At 43.1% G+C, this 18,433-nt stretch overlaps 1 protein-coding gene across 3 annotated transcripts in view; it reads left to right on the forward strand.

Moving 5' to 3' along the window:
• The window catches only part of myo1d (myosin 1D), a 711,487-nt gene that overhangs the window by 183,467 nt on the left and 509,587 nt on the right, over positions 1 to 18,433 (forward strand). For all 3 annotated transcript variants that reach the window (XM_038778976.1, XM_038778977.1, XM_038778978.1), the window contains exons 8-10: positions 92 to 295; positions 7,428 to 7,573; positions 18,208 to 18,322. In XM_038778976.1, coding sequence (XP_038634904.1) covers positions 92 to 295; positions 7,428 to 7,573; positions 18,208 to 18,322 — 465 coding nt within the window. The remainder of the gene's footprint in view (positions 1 to 91; positions 296 to 7,427; positions 7,574 to 18,207; positions 18,323 to 18,433) is intronic.

The following is an 18,433-nucleotide window of genomic DNA, read 5'->3' on the forward strand; positions in this document are numbered from 1 at the left end:
GGACCCTGGAGCTGTGAAGCGATTGTGCTATTCACAATGCTACCGTGCTGCCTATGGCTTACCCTGTCCTATTTGTTTTTAATTTAAACAGGGTAATTTGAAGTTTGCAATGGATGGTGACTCCGTTCTCATTGAGAACAGTAAGTTGGTGTCTGTAATTGCGGAGCTGCTCTCGACAAAAAGTGACATCGTGGAGAAGGCCTTGTTGTATCGGACTGTGGCTACCGGCCGTGATGTGATTGACAAACAGCACACCGATCAGGAGGCCAGCTATGGACGAGATGCCTTTGCCAAGGTAATGGAGGTGAAAGCCTTGCAGCAGAAATTTGTGTGTTTATTGATCACCCCATTGTGGCGCACTGTGGTCAGATTGTGGAGCCCATTGATTTGTAACTGGAATTTGGATAAAGTATGATGGATATGTGGAATGTCTGCAGTGACCGCATGAACATCTTGGGTGGGAGTTTTCAGTCCCGCCCACGAATCTCCCGTGGCGGGTCTGCTTCAAAGGGGCTGCAAAATCCCAGCACCACTCTTGGTGATTATGAGACGGCAACAGGTTTCATTTCTGTATCAACCTATAACTTAGAATAAGGGAAAATGCTGGAAAATCTCAGCAAGTCTGGCAGCATCTGTAGGGAGAGAAAAGAGCTAACGTTTCGAGTCCGATGATTCTTTGTCAAAGCTAACAGACAGAGAGAGTGGGAAATATTTATACTGTGGATGAGAATGAAAGATGAGTCATAGCCACAGAAACCCAGGGAAACTCGGTGCTAATGGCCACAGATACCAAGGGAAAAGAGTGCTAATGGCAGTCCCCAGAGAGAACAAAAGATGTGAAAGGTCAAACAGCAGGGAAACTAACATCAGAGGCTGAACTGTAGGTGCGGGGGGAGGGGAAGGTGGAAGCAAAGAGGAGAAAGGTGCAGGAAAGGGATTTTTCCTTTTGTTTCAGGTTCCAGCATCCACAGTAATTTGCTTTTATAACTTTGAATAAATTGTTTCTTTTTTTTAAAATAATATTTTATTGAGGTATTTGAAAATTTTTATAACAGTAACATAAACAATGACATCAACATGGTAAAATAAACATTACGTTCCCCCAGCCCAATCTTCACCCACCTCAACCATACAACAACAATCTGGCTCTCTTTCCCCCCCCCCCCATCCCCCCTGGAATACTGCATCTGCTGACATTTTAATTTTCCCCAAGAAAGTCGATGAACGGCTGCCACCTCAGGTGAACCCTAACATTGACCGTCTTAAGGCGAACCTTATTTTCTCGAGACTGAGAAACCCAGCCATGTTACTAACCCAGGTCTCTACACTCAGGGCTTCGAGTCCCTCCACATCAACAAGATCCGTCTCCGGGCTACCAGGGAGGCAAAGGCCAAAACGTCGGCCTCTTTCGCCCCCTGAACTCCCGGATCTTCCAACACTCCGAAGATCGCTACCTCTGGACTCGGCACCACCTGTGTTTTTAGTACCGTGGACATTGCCTTGGTAAAATCCTGCCAAAACCTCTAAGCTTCGGGCATGCCCAAAACATGTGGACATGATTTGCTGGGCTTCCTGCGCACCTCGCACTCCTATCTTCAACCCCGAAGAACTTACTCATCCTAGCCGCTGCCATGTGTGCCCGGTGGACTACCTTAAATTGTATCAGGCTAAGCCTGGCACATGATGAGGATGTATTAACCCTGCTTAGGGCATCCGCCCATAGACCCACCTCAATCTCACCCCCTAGCTCGTTCTCCCACTTACCTTTAAGCTCCTCCACCGGGGTTTCCTGTACCTCTGAAAGCTCCTGGTAAATATCCAATACCTTCCCCCTCTCCCACTCAGATCCTGGAAACTACTCTATCCTGTACCCCCATGGCAGCAGCAGCAGAAAGGCTGGCACCTGTTTTCTCAGGCAGTCTTGCACCTGCAAATACCTAAAACCAATCCCTGCTGGCAATTTAAATTCATCCTCTAAAGCTGGAGAATAAATCATTTCAAGGTGCATTACAGGGACTGTATCGCCGTTCCTTACTTGTTAATAGAATCATAGAATTTACAGTGCAGAAGGAGGTCATTGTTGTTGGTCAAAATCCTGAAACTCCATTCCTCATAGCACAGTGGGTGTACCTACACCACATGGACTACAACAGTTCAAGAAGGCAGCTGACCACAACCGCCTCAAGGGCAATTAGGAATGGGCAATAAATGCTGGCTGAGCCACACCCCGTGAACAAATTTTAAAATTGAAAAGAGAACATTGTGTCAAAATGAAGGTATGATCCCTTGGAGCACAATTTAGATTATATTTGGGGAAGAACATTTTAATTCTTGGGTGGAAGGTGTTGATGCTGATGGATCTGTCACAGGTGGTAGTCCAACTGGAGTTGATGACTTTGCCTTCCTTTATCTATAAAGCATTTTGAATTCAAGTGTTTTTTTCCCCCCATAGCATATTGATAAGCAAGTTAAATGAGGCATGTTCTTGCATTAGCTTCATAATTGTTATGACCTTACAGCTAGAGAACTTTATAACACAGAAAGATACTGATCATTGCATTATACCAATTCTCAGGCGAGGTACTTATTCAAGTGAACTAGTATAAATTTTAATACAAAAGATGCACTTTCAATTTTAGATAATTTTGTGGTTAATGAGGTTAGATTTAAAAATATGATTTCTGTGAGACTTATGTGACTGTTTCTTCATTGATATGTCATGATCCAAATGCTTGATGTTTTCTCCAAAGGTGGTGTTGCTAGGCGCCTGAGAGAAATGGCAACCAAAATTCCTATTGCAAATTCAAAACCAAAATCTGGCTTGGTGTCACCAAATAGCTGACGTTCTTCACCAGCATGAATCAGAGTGCTGCGTGTGTGCCTTTGATACGAAGCAGGGAAAAGGTTGATTACACTGTGTTCATTTCAATTCATTCAAAATAAAACGAGCTTCAAAATACCTTCAAGGAACGTGCTTCAATCTGAAGCATCTTTGAATTAGTAAAGGCCCTCGTTACATTTTGAAGATCTGCTTTTAAGGATGCTCTGTAAACGAATGAGAAAATGCCTTTTAGCTTGGTGTGGATATATAGAACAGTCTGGACTCTGGCAAATTGTCCCTCTTAATGATATACGGGCACCTCAGTTAACAACAATAATGTGCAGTCATTCCCAGCGACTCTTAATTCATAAAGATCCTAAATCAGATTCAGGGGAGCTTAAAGCTGAGTGTTATTTTTCCAGTTATCTTTTTTTCTCAAATTGAAGTGATTTGGGATTTTTCCATTGAAGAAGGAAAATTGTGGAATTCCTGGAAGGGGCAGCCTTGTAAGGTTGAATAGATTTCTCATGTTTTCCTGCACTAACAATTGATAAAATTTAATTTTGGGACAATTGCTTCACTAAAGAGATTTGTTGGTGTCTGTATCGACAACAATAATGCACGGTCAATCCCAGCCGTACTTAATAAAAAGATCCTAAATCACATTCAGGAGCCCCTGGTGGCCATGTTTCCTATCACAGTGGGGAAAATTCCTATCCGCCACTCATCAGGGGATCCTATTTACCAATCACGGGTTGCCCCCCATCCTCCACTCCCCACCTCACTCGCTCCCTTAAATCCACCTACTCCACTGCACCCCGTCCCTCTCCCTAACTTACCCAGACCACCCCATCCCAAGACTTTGACTTACCTGCTCCAGGAATCCATGGGCCTTGGTCTTCTCTTCCATCTGTAATTCCGGCAGTGGCCGCTGACGCATGGAGCTGATGCTGCTGGGACTGATGGAGCTTCTGGTCAATCAGACTGGCAGACTCGGCCCTCATTGGTTCATCCCGCAGTGCTTTATGGCCGCTCGGCATGGAGCATGGCGACTCAACAGTGACATTGTTTCCGAGGGTGACGTGCCCTCCACCCCATGTTACTCAGCCCAGGGCATCTAAATTCAAGTGTTACTTTTCCATTTTGGGCCCAGGGCTTTAATGAAAACATTTGCAACACAGGAAAAGAAACAAAGGTAGTCATCTTTTTCTCTTGAGTGAAGGAATAAGAAATTTTCATCAATATTTTGCAGAGGAAGTTGAAAGGAGGCTGCAGGCATAACAAGGGTGTGACACCAGTTTTAAAGAAATGAATGAGCTTAAATGTGGTAAACTCAGTCAACCCTGATGGTGAGAAGAGATGCTGGAGAGTTACTGGACTGTATTTTTGCAGAATATTTTAGGAATGGAAACTGTGTTGGAACTGGAGACTGGAACTCCTCTATTTGAAAAGGTTGAAAGTGATATGGCCTGGGGTTAAGATATATAATTTGTGATTGCTTACAAAAGTCACAGATTAATCAGAGGGGGTTGTAGTCAATGCTTCTAATAATCTTTTTTCAGAAGGCATTTGATAGATCTGGCGTGTTTCAAAATATTTAGCATATTTTCTGGAAGAGAATCTAGTCGTATGGCTAGAGAGGTGGCTGATTGTCGAAAGGAAAGAGTGGGGCTAAATGGCCATTTTATTTGGAGAGATATGGGTTGTGTACCCTCAAAATCTCTGCTGGTATTGTGTTTAAATAAATGATTTGGACATGGACACAAAAGGAATGCAATTGAAATTTACTGATCGTTGAGAGTTCTGGAAAATTGTGCGGAAGAATGCACTAAAGTATGAGCAGCTTAGTGGAGCAGGATGATCAATGGAAAATGCAATTTTGTGAAATTTAAGTCCGTTAATTTTTGGCAGGAAATACACTTAAATAGTAAGACTTAATAATAGGGGAACAAAGAGATGCAAGTATGTCGTTATTTGAAGAGGCAATGCAGCTAGACAAGGACATTGGAATAAGAGAATTGTACTTTAATCACAAGCCCATTCAATATAAAAACAAGGAGGTAATTTTGAATTTGTGCAGAATATTGACTGACTGTGTTTTGAGCAGTTTCTCTGGGTGTTCATTTCAGGAAGGGAATAAGAGTCATGAAATGGGTAGAATGAAATGATCGAAGAAATAAGAAGTGATAGTTTTGGTAAAGTGTTCTAAAAATTCAGGTTTTGTTCAGATGGCCTGATTTTATTTTTTTGGGGGGGGGTTCCCCATAGATGTGTAAAGTTTGGGGAAAGTAACTTGTGAAATATTGTGTTCTATATTGTGTGAACCTGTAACAACAACTTGCATTTATGCAGCTTCTTTCCCAGAGAACTTGAGGCACGTCACAGACGAGATTTGACAGATACAACCATATTTAGCACACTGGGCTAAATCGCTGGCTTTTAAAGCAGACCAAGGCAGGCCAGCAGCACGGAAGAATGAAGAGGGAAAGTTAGAAGGTTTTCTTAAACACACTTATTAGAAGTGGGAATGCTTTAACGTGGATATCTATTAAACCAGAAACTTAAGTTATTGGTTAGGGCAGTTATGTCTGGTGGTATGCCAGTTATTTATTGTACTGGGCTATCAATTACTTTCGAGTTAAAGTGAAGAAAAAATAATTTTGCAATCCTGAACTCCCAGCAGTGATCAATACTCACATGCAGCATAGATTTTATCATTGGAACTGCCCAACCTGAGATTGAGAGTTCCAATTATGCAATGGATTCAATAAATTTAGGGGCAGGATAGTGGCACAGTGGTTGGCACTGCTGCCTCACAGTGCCAAGGACTTGGGTTCAACTCCGGCCTTGGGTCACTGTCTGCGTAGAGTTTGTACCTTCTCTCCCCCCCCCCCAACCCATGCCAGCACGGGTTTCCTCCAGGTGCTCTGGTTTCCTCCCGCAATCCAAAGATGTACAGGTCAGGTGGATTGTCCATGCTAAATTGCCCCTTAGTGTCCAAGGAAATGCAGGTTAGGTTATCAGGTTATGGGGGTAGGGAAGGGGAGGTGGTGGGTGAATATGACTAGAGTGCTTGTTCAAGGGATCAGTGCAGACTCGTTGGGCCGAATAGCCTCCTTCTGCAAGTGGGGATTCTATGATTCTGTTAACATTTCTGTTATACTTGGAAAGAAACAATTATGACAGTGTGACAGTCTGGCTTATACATAACTCCAGTTATCAATTCCCTTTTTAGTGGCCTATCAGGTCAGTCAGTTGCATAAACATTCTCAGCAGGGTTAATCACCTCACTTCAAGGCAGGTACAGATAGGAAATACATGTGTCTTTTCCAGGCCACCACATCCCAATAATGAAACAATTGAAGGAAAGAAGGAAATTAATTGTTCCAGACACCATACAATGTGGGTGGCACGGTAGCACAGTGGTTAGTACTGTTGCTTCACTGCGCCAGGGTCCCAGGTTCGACTCCTGGCTTGGGTCACTGTCATTGCGTAGTCTGCATGTTCTCCCCGTGTCTGCGTGAGTTTCCTTCAGGTGCTCCGGTTTTCTCCCCCAAAACCAGAAGACATGCTTGTTAGGTGAATTGGACATTCTGAATTCTCCCTCCGTGTACCTGAACAGGCACTATATTGGATTTGTTTATTGTCACATGTACCGAGGTACAGTGAAAAGTATTTTTCTGCAAGCAGCTCAACAGATCATTCAGTACATGGAAGAAAAGGGAATTAAACAAAATTCAAGAAAATACATGAGAATACATAATAGGGCAACACAAGATATACAATGTAACTACATAAGCATTGGCATCGGTTGAAGCATACAGGGTGTAGTGTTAATGAGGTCAGTCAATAAGAGGGTCATTTAGGAGTCTGGTGACAGTGGGGAAGAAGCTGTTTTTGAGTCTGTTCGTGCGTGTTCTCAGACTTCTGTATCTCTTGCCTGATGGAAGAAGTTGGAAAAGTGAGTAAGCCGGGTGGGAGGGATCCTTGATTATGCTGCCCGTTTTCCCCCGGCAGCGGGAGGTGTAGATGGAGTCCATGGATGGGAGGCAGGTTCGTGTGATGGACTGGGCGGTATTCACGACTCTCTGAAGTTCCTTGCGGTCCTGGGCTGAGCAGTTGCCATACCAGGCTGTGATGCAGCCCGATAGGATGCTTTCTATAGTGCATCTGTAAAAGTTGGTAAGGGTTAATATGGACATGCCGAATTTCCTTAGTTTCCTGAGGAAGTATAGGCGCTGTTGTGCTTTCTTGGTGATAGCGTCGACGTGAGTGGACCAGGACAGATTTTTGGTGATGTGCACCCCTAGGAATTTGGCAACTTGGGGATTTTCACAGTAACTTCATTGCAGTGTTAATGTAAGCCTACTTGTGACAATAAAGATGATGATGATGATGATTGCCATTCTAATAATAATAATGAATCAACCATGTTCATCGTTGCATGACTTATTTGGACTGATGCACTGAAATTATTGACTTTATGATTCATATTTGATACCAGAAACATTATCCAGGTTCAGCAAAGTAGCATGCTGGCACTTAACAAATAGTTACCAATATTGACCACTCTTTCAGTTAATATTTGTTTGTTTTCACAATGCAGGCTATATACGATCGCCTTTTCTGTTGGATTGTCAGCCGGATCAATGATATTATTGAAGTTAAGAATTATGATGCCAAAATCCATGGGAAAAACACGGTTATTGGTGTCCTGGACATCTACGGCTTTGAGATATTTGACAACAACAGGTGTGCACTTAAAGGAGCGGTTTACAAGAAAGTCCTATGGCCTCAGCAAATCTGGGCAAGAAATGAGCAAATTAGATATGTTTATTAAACCACCTGGCAACCCAGCTGCTGAGAATGCACATGCGTGGGTATCACAGGGGAGCAACATTGTGTTTGCTTTGTAATGCTCACTGTCGGGCAGCATGGTGGTGCAGTGGGTTAGCCCTGCAGCCTCACGACGCTGAGGTCCCAGGTTCGATCCCGGCTCTGGGTCACTGTCCATGTGGAGTTTGCACATTCTCCCCGTGTCTGCGTGGGTTTCGCCCCCACAACCCAAAGATGTGCAGGGTAGGTGGATTGGCCACGCTAAATTGCCCTTTAATTGGAAAGAATGAATTGGGTACTCTAAATTTTTTTTAAAAAAATTATTGCTCACTGTCTAACACAAGAAAAAATGGCTACTTGAGAGAAGCACCCATGAAACTCTATGTTATTGAAAACTAGCAACTTCAGGAAATCAGGTGAGGAAATAGAGAAAGGGGTAAAGAGAGAGGAATATGTACATTGAAATGAAGGTTCCTGGCAGTGCCACAACTACAAAGCTTACAGGAGACTATATCCAAGTTATTTTGTTTTTCGAGAACTTGCATTTGAATCCAGCTCAGGTAACATTCTCCCATCTCTGGTTAAAGTGAAAAAATACATGGGACAATTCCACAATCCTGAGGCTCCAGTGTGATCTGTGCTCTCGGGCAGCATTGTAGCTTTAACTCCAACTAGCCGTCTGTGTCAGCATATGATTGTGTGAAAGTAAATATAAGGCAATAAACAAGCATTAACAGGAACAAATTGAAATTTCACTATCAGCCTAGAGAGGTGTCCCATCTTCCCATGATCCTTGCAATAGATCCACTGCATCAAAATGATGTGTCTTCAATGTTGGATCAGGGTGTCTGTGCCAATATATTAATTAATGTGAAAATCACAATAGTTTGTTCACAATTGCATAGTGTTCACAATCACTATTTGAAATATTTGTGACCTAAAAGGTTGTTGTAACTTGCCAAATGTTCATTTGTTTGAGCACTATACCCACAAGGCCCCGCTGTGGTATTCATCAGAACAAGATGGAGAAACACAATAAATAAAATAAATCAAGCCATGCCAAGTCAAGCAATAATCAATGCACATCCACACAAAATCAGACATTACATGGTCCGTACCAAAGATTTGATGAATTCAGGCAACTCTGAGGACAATCCAGTACTGGAATTGCCTGTGCTGAACAATTGTTGGCACCAGCTGAAGCCTTTATCAACCTGTAAGATCTGATAACCTCTCTTAGGCTTGGCAGTGTTAGTGGGCACTTTTATGACAGAATGAGACAACCATCTGCAAGATAGCTAGGGAAGTCGGATCTGGAGCAGTCAACTTGACACATTAATCAGTTGACAGGCCATTATACAAATTAAGTTTGTGGATACGTGGTCAGGCAACACAGTTGGTCCCACATTAACAACTGGGACAACATGAAACTCCCTGCCACACCCTCTCATCAAGATGTGATCCTGTTACTATCTGAGTTATGGATTCTCTTTGTTCAATGTTTAAGCAAGGCAAGCAGAATAAAAGGGCAAACCCTCCGTTATCTTGCAATTCATGTTTCCAAGGGAAGGATACATAATAATAATAATCGCTTATTGGCACAAGTAGGCTTCAACGAAGTTACTGTGAAAAGCCCATCTGGAGATGGTTCAGGATATTTTCAAAAGTTGCTTAGTTCAGAAGTAGACCTGTCTGCTTTTCCAGGCACCCATCAGCTACAGCATTTCTCTTCCAGAGCAGAGACTCTTGTCATGGATGCTGGACAATCTTTGTCCATAGGTACAAAGGTTTCTATATCCATTTCCTCCACTTACCTGTTACGATCCCCGAAGGAGCCAATGACTTGAAAACGAAGGGATCCCAAACCATCCTAAAGAAAGGGACAGGTGGACAAAATTTAAATTTTTTTTTTTGCTGTAAGCCTCACCCACATTCATCTTAAAATCAAACATGCATTAACAGACAAATGCTATATTTTAACAAGCCCGTCGAGCCTGCTCCGTCATTTGATAAGATCATGGCTGATCTACTTATGTTTCAAGTTCTACATTCCTTTCTACCCCCGATAACCTTGGACTCCCTTGCCTAATAAGAATCCATCAACTTCTGCTGTAAAAACTTGAAGGGCCCCGCCTCCAGTGTCCACTGAGGCAGAGTTCCAAACTCACATAACCCTCTGGGAGAAAATAATTCTTCTCGCCTCTGCTCTAATTTTAACACAGTGCTCCTAATTCTGGACTCACCCACAAGAGGATACATTCTTTCAAAGTCCACCTTGTCAAGACCGTTGAGGATCTTGTATGCTTCCATCAAATTACCCCTCACTCTTCTAAACATCAGTTGAAACAAACCCAATCTTTTTAATCTTTCCTCATAAGACAACCTAGTCACTCCAGTTATCAATCTCGCAAACATCCTCTGAACTGCCTCCAATGCTTTTACATCCTCATTTACATTTCAGTAGAAACAATGAATTTCACATTAAGTAGTTGATGAAACAAAGATAGGTGTCTCAGCTGTCTCTGCATCACTGCACAAATGTGGTACCAAGTGGAGCCTCATAGTCTTCAAGCTATGCCTATGGTACGTAGTATCACGGACTTGTCCCACTCAATGGATTTGGCCCTTGAGTCGCTTTATTCCATCCAAGCTAAGCAGATGTGGTTGACATTGATAAAACACTCTTCTGCTAACCTCTTTCCCTCGGGTCACAGCTCCCCTGGTGGTGTAGCTTTCCAGAGTTTCAACTGACCAACCAGCAACACACTGGGACACGGTCTGATCACCTGTGATGCAGAAACTCAGCTCTTTAGAATGCCTGAGCTATTACACTGCTTTTAGAATTCAGTACCACTTAGCTGACATTTTGCTTCACCAAAAGAGCTGCAGGGGTTCTGTTTACATCCTGCTGCTAAACAGAAAACTGACCTTTTTGACTGTTTGCTTCTCCTGAACACACCAGGAGTTATGTGGGGTTGTGTTCTTTGCAGCACAAGCTGAAATTAACTTTTGTTTGCCCTTTTTTGGTTAGCCAGCTCATATCCATACTAATGTCAAGTCACTCAATCACTTCTCAGAAATGCCCTCACAGTTGAGAAATCCAATTACACTTCCCTTTCCCAGAACTGTCTTAATTTAGTTTCACTTTTAATAAAGTAAACACCTCACAAATATAAGCCCTCAGGGAAGTGCAGTTTGTACCTCATCCCCATTTGCTTTGAAACCCGAAGCATTCAAATACAATTGTGGATACTACATCAGTGAGTGCTTATTGGGTGAAAACCAAGGTCCTCTGTTAGCCCAACACTGATCAAAGGCCCACTATTTCATTTGATAAACCTCTCAGAAGCTTGAGATCAATTTTGTAACTGAACCAGAAAACATCCTTCTGGCTGCCTGGTTATAGCAGCAGAGCAACTATTAGATCAGGGTCTCCTGTCTTCATTTGTTCCCATACCACATCTGCCAATATAGTTTGTAATGCAAGGCTGTAGAGACTGATGCAGTAGTGTTTTCGAACAAAGAAAAGTACAGCCCCTCTGTGCTGACCATGCTGCCTGTCTAATCTAAAGCCTTCTAAACGTCTGGGACTCTTATCCCTCTATTACCATCCGATTCATGTATTTGTCAAGACGCCCCTTAAGCATCACTATCGTACCTGCTTCGCCCCTCCTCCAGCAGTGAGTTCCAGGCACCCACCGCCCTCTGTTTAAAAAAAAGTCCTAACACATCTCCTCTAAACCTTGCCCCTCGCATCTTAAACCTATGTCCCCCTAGTAATTGACTCTTCCACATAAGAACATAAGAACATAAGAACTAGGAGCAGGAGTAGGCCATCTGGCCCCTCGAGCCTGCTCCGCCATTCAATTAGATCATGGCTGATCTTTTGTGGACTCAGCTCCACTTTCCGGCCCGAACACCATAACCCTTAATCCCTTTATTCTTCAAAAAACTATCTATCTTTACCTTAAAAACATGTAATGAAGGAGCCTCAACTGCTTCACTGGGCAAGGAATTCCATAGATTCACAACCCTTTGGGTGAAGAAGTTCCTCCTAAACTCAGTCCTAAATCTACTTCCCCTTATTTTGAGGCTATGCCCCCTAGTTCTGCTGTCATCCGCCAGTGGAAACAACCTGCCCGCATCTATCCTATCTATTCCCTTCATAATTTTAAATGTTTCTATAAGATCCCCCCTCATCCTTCTAAATTCCAACGAGTACAGTCCCAGTCTACTCAACCTCTCCTCATAATCCAACCCCTTCAGCTCTGGGATTAACCTAGTGAATCTCCTCTGCACACCCTCCAGCGACAGTACGTCCTTTCTCAAGTAAGGAGACCAAAACTGAACACAATACTCCAGGTGTGGCCGCACTAACACCTTATACAATTGCAACATAACCTCCCTAGTCTTAAACTCCATCCCGCTAGCAATGAAGGACAAAATTCCATTTGCCTTCTTAATCACCTGTTGCACTTGTAAACCAACCTTCTGTGACTCGTGCACTAGCACACCCAAGTCTCTCTGAACAGCGGCATGCTTTAATATTTTATCGTTTAAATAATAATCCCGTTTGCTGTTATTCCTACCAAAATGGATAACCTCACATTTGTCAACATTGTATTCCATCTGCCAGACCCGAGCCCATTCACTTAACCTATCCAAATCCCTCTGCAGACTTCCAGTATCCTCTGCACTTTTCGCTTTACCACTCATCTTAGTGTCATCTGCAAACTTGGACACATTGCCCTTGGTCCCCAACTCCAAATCATCAATGTAAATTGTGAACAATTGTGGGCCCAACACGGATCCCTGAGGGACACCACTAGCTACTGATTGCCAACCAGATAAACACCCATTTATCCCAACTCTTTGCTTTCTATTAATTAACCAATCCTCTATCCATGCTACTACTTTACCCTTAATGCCATGCATCTTTATCTTATGCAGCAACCTTTTGTGTGGCACCTTGTCAAAGGCTTTCTGGAAATCCAGATATACCACATCCATCGGCTCCCCGTTATCTACTGCACTGGTAATGTCCTCAAAAAATTCCACTAAATTAGTTAGGCATGACCTGCCTTTTACAAACCCATGCTGCGTCTGCCCACTGGGACAATTTCTATCCAGATGCCTCGCAATTTCTTCCTTGATGATAGATTCCAGCATCTTCCCTATTACCGAAGTTAAACTCACTGGCCTATAATTTCCTGCTTTCTGCCTACCTCCTTTTTTAAACAGTGGCGTCACGTTTGCTCATTTCCAATCCACCGGGACCACCCCAGAGTCTAGTGAATTTCGGTAAATTATCACTAGTGCATCTGCAATTTCCCTAGCCATCTCTTTTAGCACTCTGGGATGCATTCCATCAGGGCCAGGAGACTTGTCTACCTTTAGCCCCATTAGCTTGCCCATCACTCCCTCCTTCGTGATAACAATCCTCTCAAGGTCCTCACCTGTCATAGCCTCATTTCTATCAGTCGCTGGCATGTTATTTGTGTCTTCCACTGTGAAGACCGACCCAAAAAAACCTGTTCAGTTCCTCAGCCACTTCCTCATTTCCCATTATTAAAACTCCCTTCTCATCCTCTAAAGGACCAATATTTACCTTAGCCACTCTTTTTTGTCTTATATATTTGTAAAAACTTTTACTGTCTGTTTTTATATTCTGAGCAAGTTTACTCTCATACTCTATCTTACTCTTTATAGCTTTTTTAGTAGCTTTCTGTTGCCCCCTAAAGATTTCCCAGTCCTCTAATCTCCCAGCAATCTTTGCCACTTTATATGCTTTTTCCTTCAATTTGATACTCTCCCTTATTTCCTTAGATATCCACGGTCGATTTTCCCTCTTTCTTCCGTCCTTCCTTTTTGTTGGTATAAACCTTTGCTGAGCACTGTGAAAAATCGCTTGGAAGGTTCTCCACTGTTCCTCAACTGTTCCACCATAAAGTCTTAGCTCCCAGTCTACCTTAGCTAGTTCTTCTCTCATCCCCTTGTAATCTCCTTTGTTTAAACACAAAACACTAGTATTTGATTTTACTTTCTCACCCTCCATCTGTATTTTAAATTCCTCCATATTGTGATCGCTCCTTCCGAGAGGATCCCTAACTATGAGATCATGAATCAATCCTGTCTCTTTACACAGGACAAGATCTAGGACCGCTTGTTCCCTCGTAGGTTCCATTACATACTGTTCTAGGAAACTATCGCGGATATATTCTATAAACTCCTCCTCACGGTTGCCTTGACCGACCTGGTTAAACCAATCGACATGTAGATTAAAATCCCCCATGATAACTGCTGTACCATTTCTACATGCATCAGTTATTTCTTTGTTTATTGCCTGCCCCACCATCTCGTTACTATTTGGTGGCCGATAGACTACTCCTATCAGTGACTTTTTCGCCTTACTATTCCTGATTTCCACCCAAATAGATTCAACCTTATCCTCCATAGCACCGATGTCATCCCTTACTATTGCCCGGATGTCATCCTTAAATAACAGAGCAACACCACCTCCCTTACCATCCACTCTGTCCTTCCGAATAGTTTGATACCCTCGGATATTTAACTCCCAGTCGTGACCATCCTTTAACCATGTTTCAGTAATGGCCACTAAATCATAGTCATTTACGATGATTTGTGCCACCAACTCATTTACTTTATTCCGAATACTACGAGCATTCAGGTAAAGTACACTTATGTTGGTTTTTTTACCTCTGTTTTGAATCTTAACATCTCCAGTTTTATTCCTTTTGTTATTACTGGGCCTATTCACTGTGCTCCCCTCAGTCACTGTACCTTGTACTGTCGCCCTTACGGATTTCTGACTATGTCTTCTCTGCCTTGCACTTTTCCCCTTACTTCCTTTTGTTTCTGTCCCTGTTTTACTACCTTCCAACTTCCAGCATTGGTTCCTATCCCCCTGCCACATTAGTTTAAACCCTCCCCAACAGCTCTATAAAACACCCCCCCTAGGACATCGGTTCCAGTCCTGCCCAAGTGCAGACCGTCCGGTTTGTACTGGTCCCACCTCCCCCAGAACCGGTCCCAATGCCCCAGGAATTTGAATCCCTCCCTCTTGCACCATCTCTCAAGCCACGCATTCATCCTATCTATCCTGACATTCCTACTCTGACTAGCTCGTGGCACTGGTAGCAATCCTGAGATTATTACCTTTGAGGTCCTACTTTTTAGTTTAACTCCCAACTCCCTGAATTCCGCTTGTAGGACCTCATCCCGTTTTTTACCTATATCGTTGGTGCCTATGTGCACCACGACAGCTGGCTGTTCACCCCCCCCCCCCCCCCCCCCCCCCCCCAGAATGTCCTGCAGCCGCTCCGAGACATCCTTGACCCTTGCACCAGGGAGGCAACATACCATCCTGGAGTCTCGATTGCGTCCACAGAACCGCCTGTCTATTCCCCTTACGATCGAGTCCCCTATCACTATAGCCCTGCTATTTTTCTTCCTGCCCTGCTGTGCAGCAGAGCCAGCCACGGTGCCATGAACCTGGCTGCTGCTGCCTTCCCCTGGTGAGCCATCTCCCTCAACAGTATCCAAAGCGGTATATCTGTTTTGCAGGGAGATGACCGCAGGGGACACCTGCACTGCCTTCCTACTCTTGCTCTTTCTTTTGGTCACCCATTTTCTATCTCCCTCAGTAACCTTCACCTGCGGTGTGACCAACTCGCTAAACGTGCTATCCACGACCTCCTCAGCATCGCGGATGCTCCAAAGTGAGTCCATCCGCAGCTCCAGAGCCGTGAAGCGGTCTAACAAGAGCTGCAACTGAACACACTTCTTGCACGTGAAGGAGCCAGGGACAGTGGACGTGTCCCTGAGCTCCCACATCGCACACGAGGAGCATGACACGGGTCTGGGATCTCCTGCCATGTCTTAAACCCTTGGTAAACTTAAACAACTAGAATTTCAAAATAAAAAAAATAAATTGGACAATGAAAAGAAAAAAAGAGGCTACTTACCAGTCACTTACCAGGGTTAAAAAGCACCTCCTCACACTCTGCACCGAATTACCTCACTGCACCAAATTACCAAGTTTAAATCTCCCACTCTGTATGAGTCTCACTCCGGATGTGTCTCCTGGAAAAGTGCTCGCTTGGGGAAAATCTTCTGACTAAGTGAGTTAGTCATGGGTCAGTGATTTTCCACATATTCTGGAACGTTTCAAACATTTCTGGCATGTGCTTAAGCCCAGTTTTATTCGACTTTACTTTGTACCACTTTGCTCTTTTGAGACCCTTTTGGATTGTTGAGGTATGTGGAGTTTGCGCATTCTCCCTGTGCCTGCGTGGGTTTTGCCCCCATAACCCAAAAATGTGCAGGGTAGGTGTATTGGCCACACTAAATTTCCACTTAATTGGAAAAAATGAATTGGTACTCTAAATTTAAAAAAAAAAGAACAACTTCAAGTCAGCTGTTCAATGTGATACTGCTTTGATATGAGAAATTTTGACTCCCAAGTTAGAGAATTGTAAGCCCTTCTTGTACATAAGCTGCATTGTTTTGAAATTCTAGCCGAGTTGTTTAGCGGACAACCAAGTTCGTTACCTCATGGCACTTCCAGTTTTGTTGGATAAATATTTTGTCCCATTGTTTCATTCCTATCCAATAGGTTCCACAGTGTAGGTACTCACTGTCTAAGCTATTAGGTGGGTGAATTTCAATGAGGGGTTTCCTAATTAGCGGAGGATCTATGACAACCCTGGCCTGTAGCACTTGCAATATTTCTTTGTGATTTATTTTATTTTTCTGCCCAAGTTAAAGCAGCTAACCATGAGAACCTACAAATTAATTCCTATTTCTCTTTGGTAAGGGGGTGTAGGAAAGGTTGGAGGATGTTTGATTCCTCTTATGCAACAGCAAAGCAGTGACCAAGGACAGATAGCCATATACATGGACATCCTATAATTATAATCCCAGTCCATGCTGATTGAATGGATTGCAAACTGGTGAGGTGATGGATTGAATCAATTGCACTCAAAAAAAATTAGTTAATTTTTGTCTTATGCTTTCTGTTGCCATCTTTACTGGTTTCTGTTGGAAAATGTTCTAGTTATGAGGTTATAAGATTGTTATGTTTTGGGACTGTGCCTTTAGTTAAAGGGGTTAATGTAGCCTGTTCTGAAGTCAGCGTGACCGCAAGTCTGGGTGGTTTGATTGTTAGAGATTAAAGTGGACCCAGATTGTTTCACTGGGGAGAAGACGTGAGATGTTTTCACTTGGAGACAATGGCAACAGCCTGTGTGCTAACAGTGGGTTGATATGACTCTCCTACTTATAACTCCACAGCAAACTCGAGGTAGAATTAGCCCAAAAAGATTAGTTCATTGTGCACATTCAAAAATTGCAATGTCCCCATCCGCACATGCACAGTAAAGAGTGGGATAGAGAAAAACTGGTTTTACAGTACAGTGACCACAGGGAAAATAAATATTGGTTCATGTGAGGTCCAGAATCAAATTCCCATGGGGAATTTCTTTACTGAGGTTGGCGGGCCGAAAAACGGTGGTGTAAGATTTACTTTTCCGATGGGAAGACGAAATAGTGCCGCAGAGATGAATCTGTTTTTGTCGGTGATGGTGCAGAACTTTCAGCAGAAGCAGGGTAGATGGGGCCAGTTGTATAACATGGCTATCTCCAGTAATGCTCATACTGTGAGGGAAAGTTCAGGGGCTAGATGTTACCAGGCTGAAAAAAGGAAAAAAAAAACAGAAGTAAATCCTCGGCAGCGAAGAATAATTCTGGACTTTTTCTTTATTATTTCATGGGATCAGGTAATGCCTGCATTTGGCGTCCAACTCTAGTTTCCCTTGAACTGAAGGTTTAGAGGACAGTTAAGAGTCAATCCCAATGTTGTGGGTCTGCATTCACATGTCGGTCAGATCAGACTTCCTTCCCTAAAGGGCATTAGTGAACCAGATGGGTCTTTACAAGAATTGATAATTATTTCATGGTCACTATTACTGAAGCTTGCTTTTCGATTTGAACCTATGAATGAATGAAAAAATTCAATTGTGACAGTTTGTCCTTTCATTTCAACATCTAATGTTCAGGCTTTCACGTGAAAAATGGATGCATGGGCAATGATGAGCAACTGTGTAGCTATATTGTAGCTTTAGTCTCCATCTTCAGAACTAGACAAATTTAATTTGAGTGGTACGGGTCAGTCACATCATAAGAGTCTACATTATTTCCTCTTTTTTCTTAGTTTTTCCAATTAAGGAGCAATTTTAGTGTGGCCAATCCACCTGCCCTTTGGGTTGTGGAGGTGAGGTCCACGCAGACACTGGGAAAATGTGCAAGCCCCACACGGACAGTGACCTGGGACCGGGTTCAAACCCAGGCAATCGATGCATTGAGGCTGCAGTGCTAACCACTGCGCCATCACCATCATGCGCCCCACCCCCCCACCATTATTTCCACTCTTAATGTGTTCTAAATGACCATGACAAAACTTAATTGACGAAAGCAACAAAATAGCCAAGTCTGAACATTACTGATGATAACTGTATTTTTGTACATTGCAGTTTGGAACAGTTTTGTATTAACTACTGCAATGAGAAACTGCAGCAGCTTTTCATACAACTTGTCCTGAAGCAGGAACAGGAAGAGTATCAACGTGAAGGCATCCCTTGGAGACATGTAAGGAACAGAACAGTTTTATTTCTGTGCATGCATGTCCAATTGTAATGAGGTACTGGGGAAATGGGATGTTCTTGTTCATAACTTAATACTTATTCTTCCTTTATAAGT

The sequence above is a fragment of the Scyliorhinus canicula genome, chromosome 19 (assembly GCF_902713615.1).
Source record: "Scyliorhinus canicula chromosome 19, sScyCan1.1, whole genome shotgun sequence".
Classification (NCBI taxonomy): domain Eukaryota; kingdom Metazoa; phylum Chordata; class Chondrichthyes; order Carcharhiniformes; family Scyliorhinidae; genus Scyliorhinus; species Scyliorhinus canicula.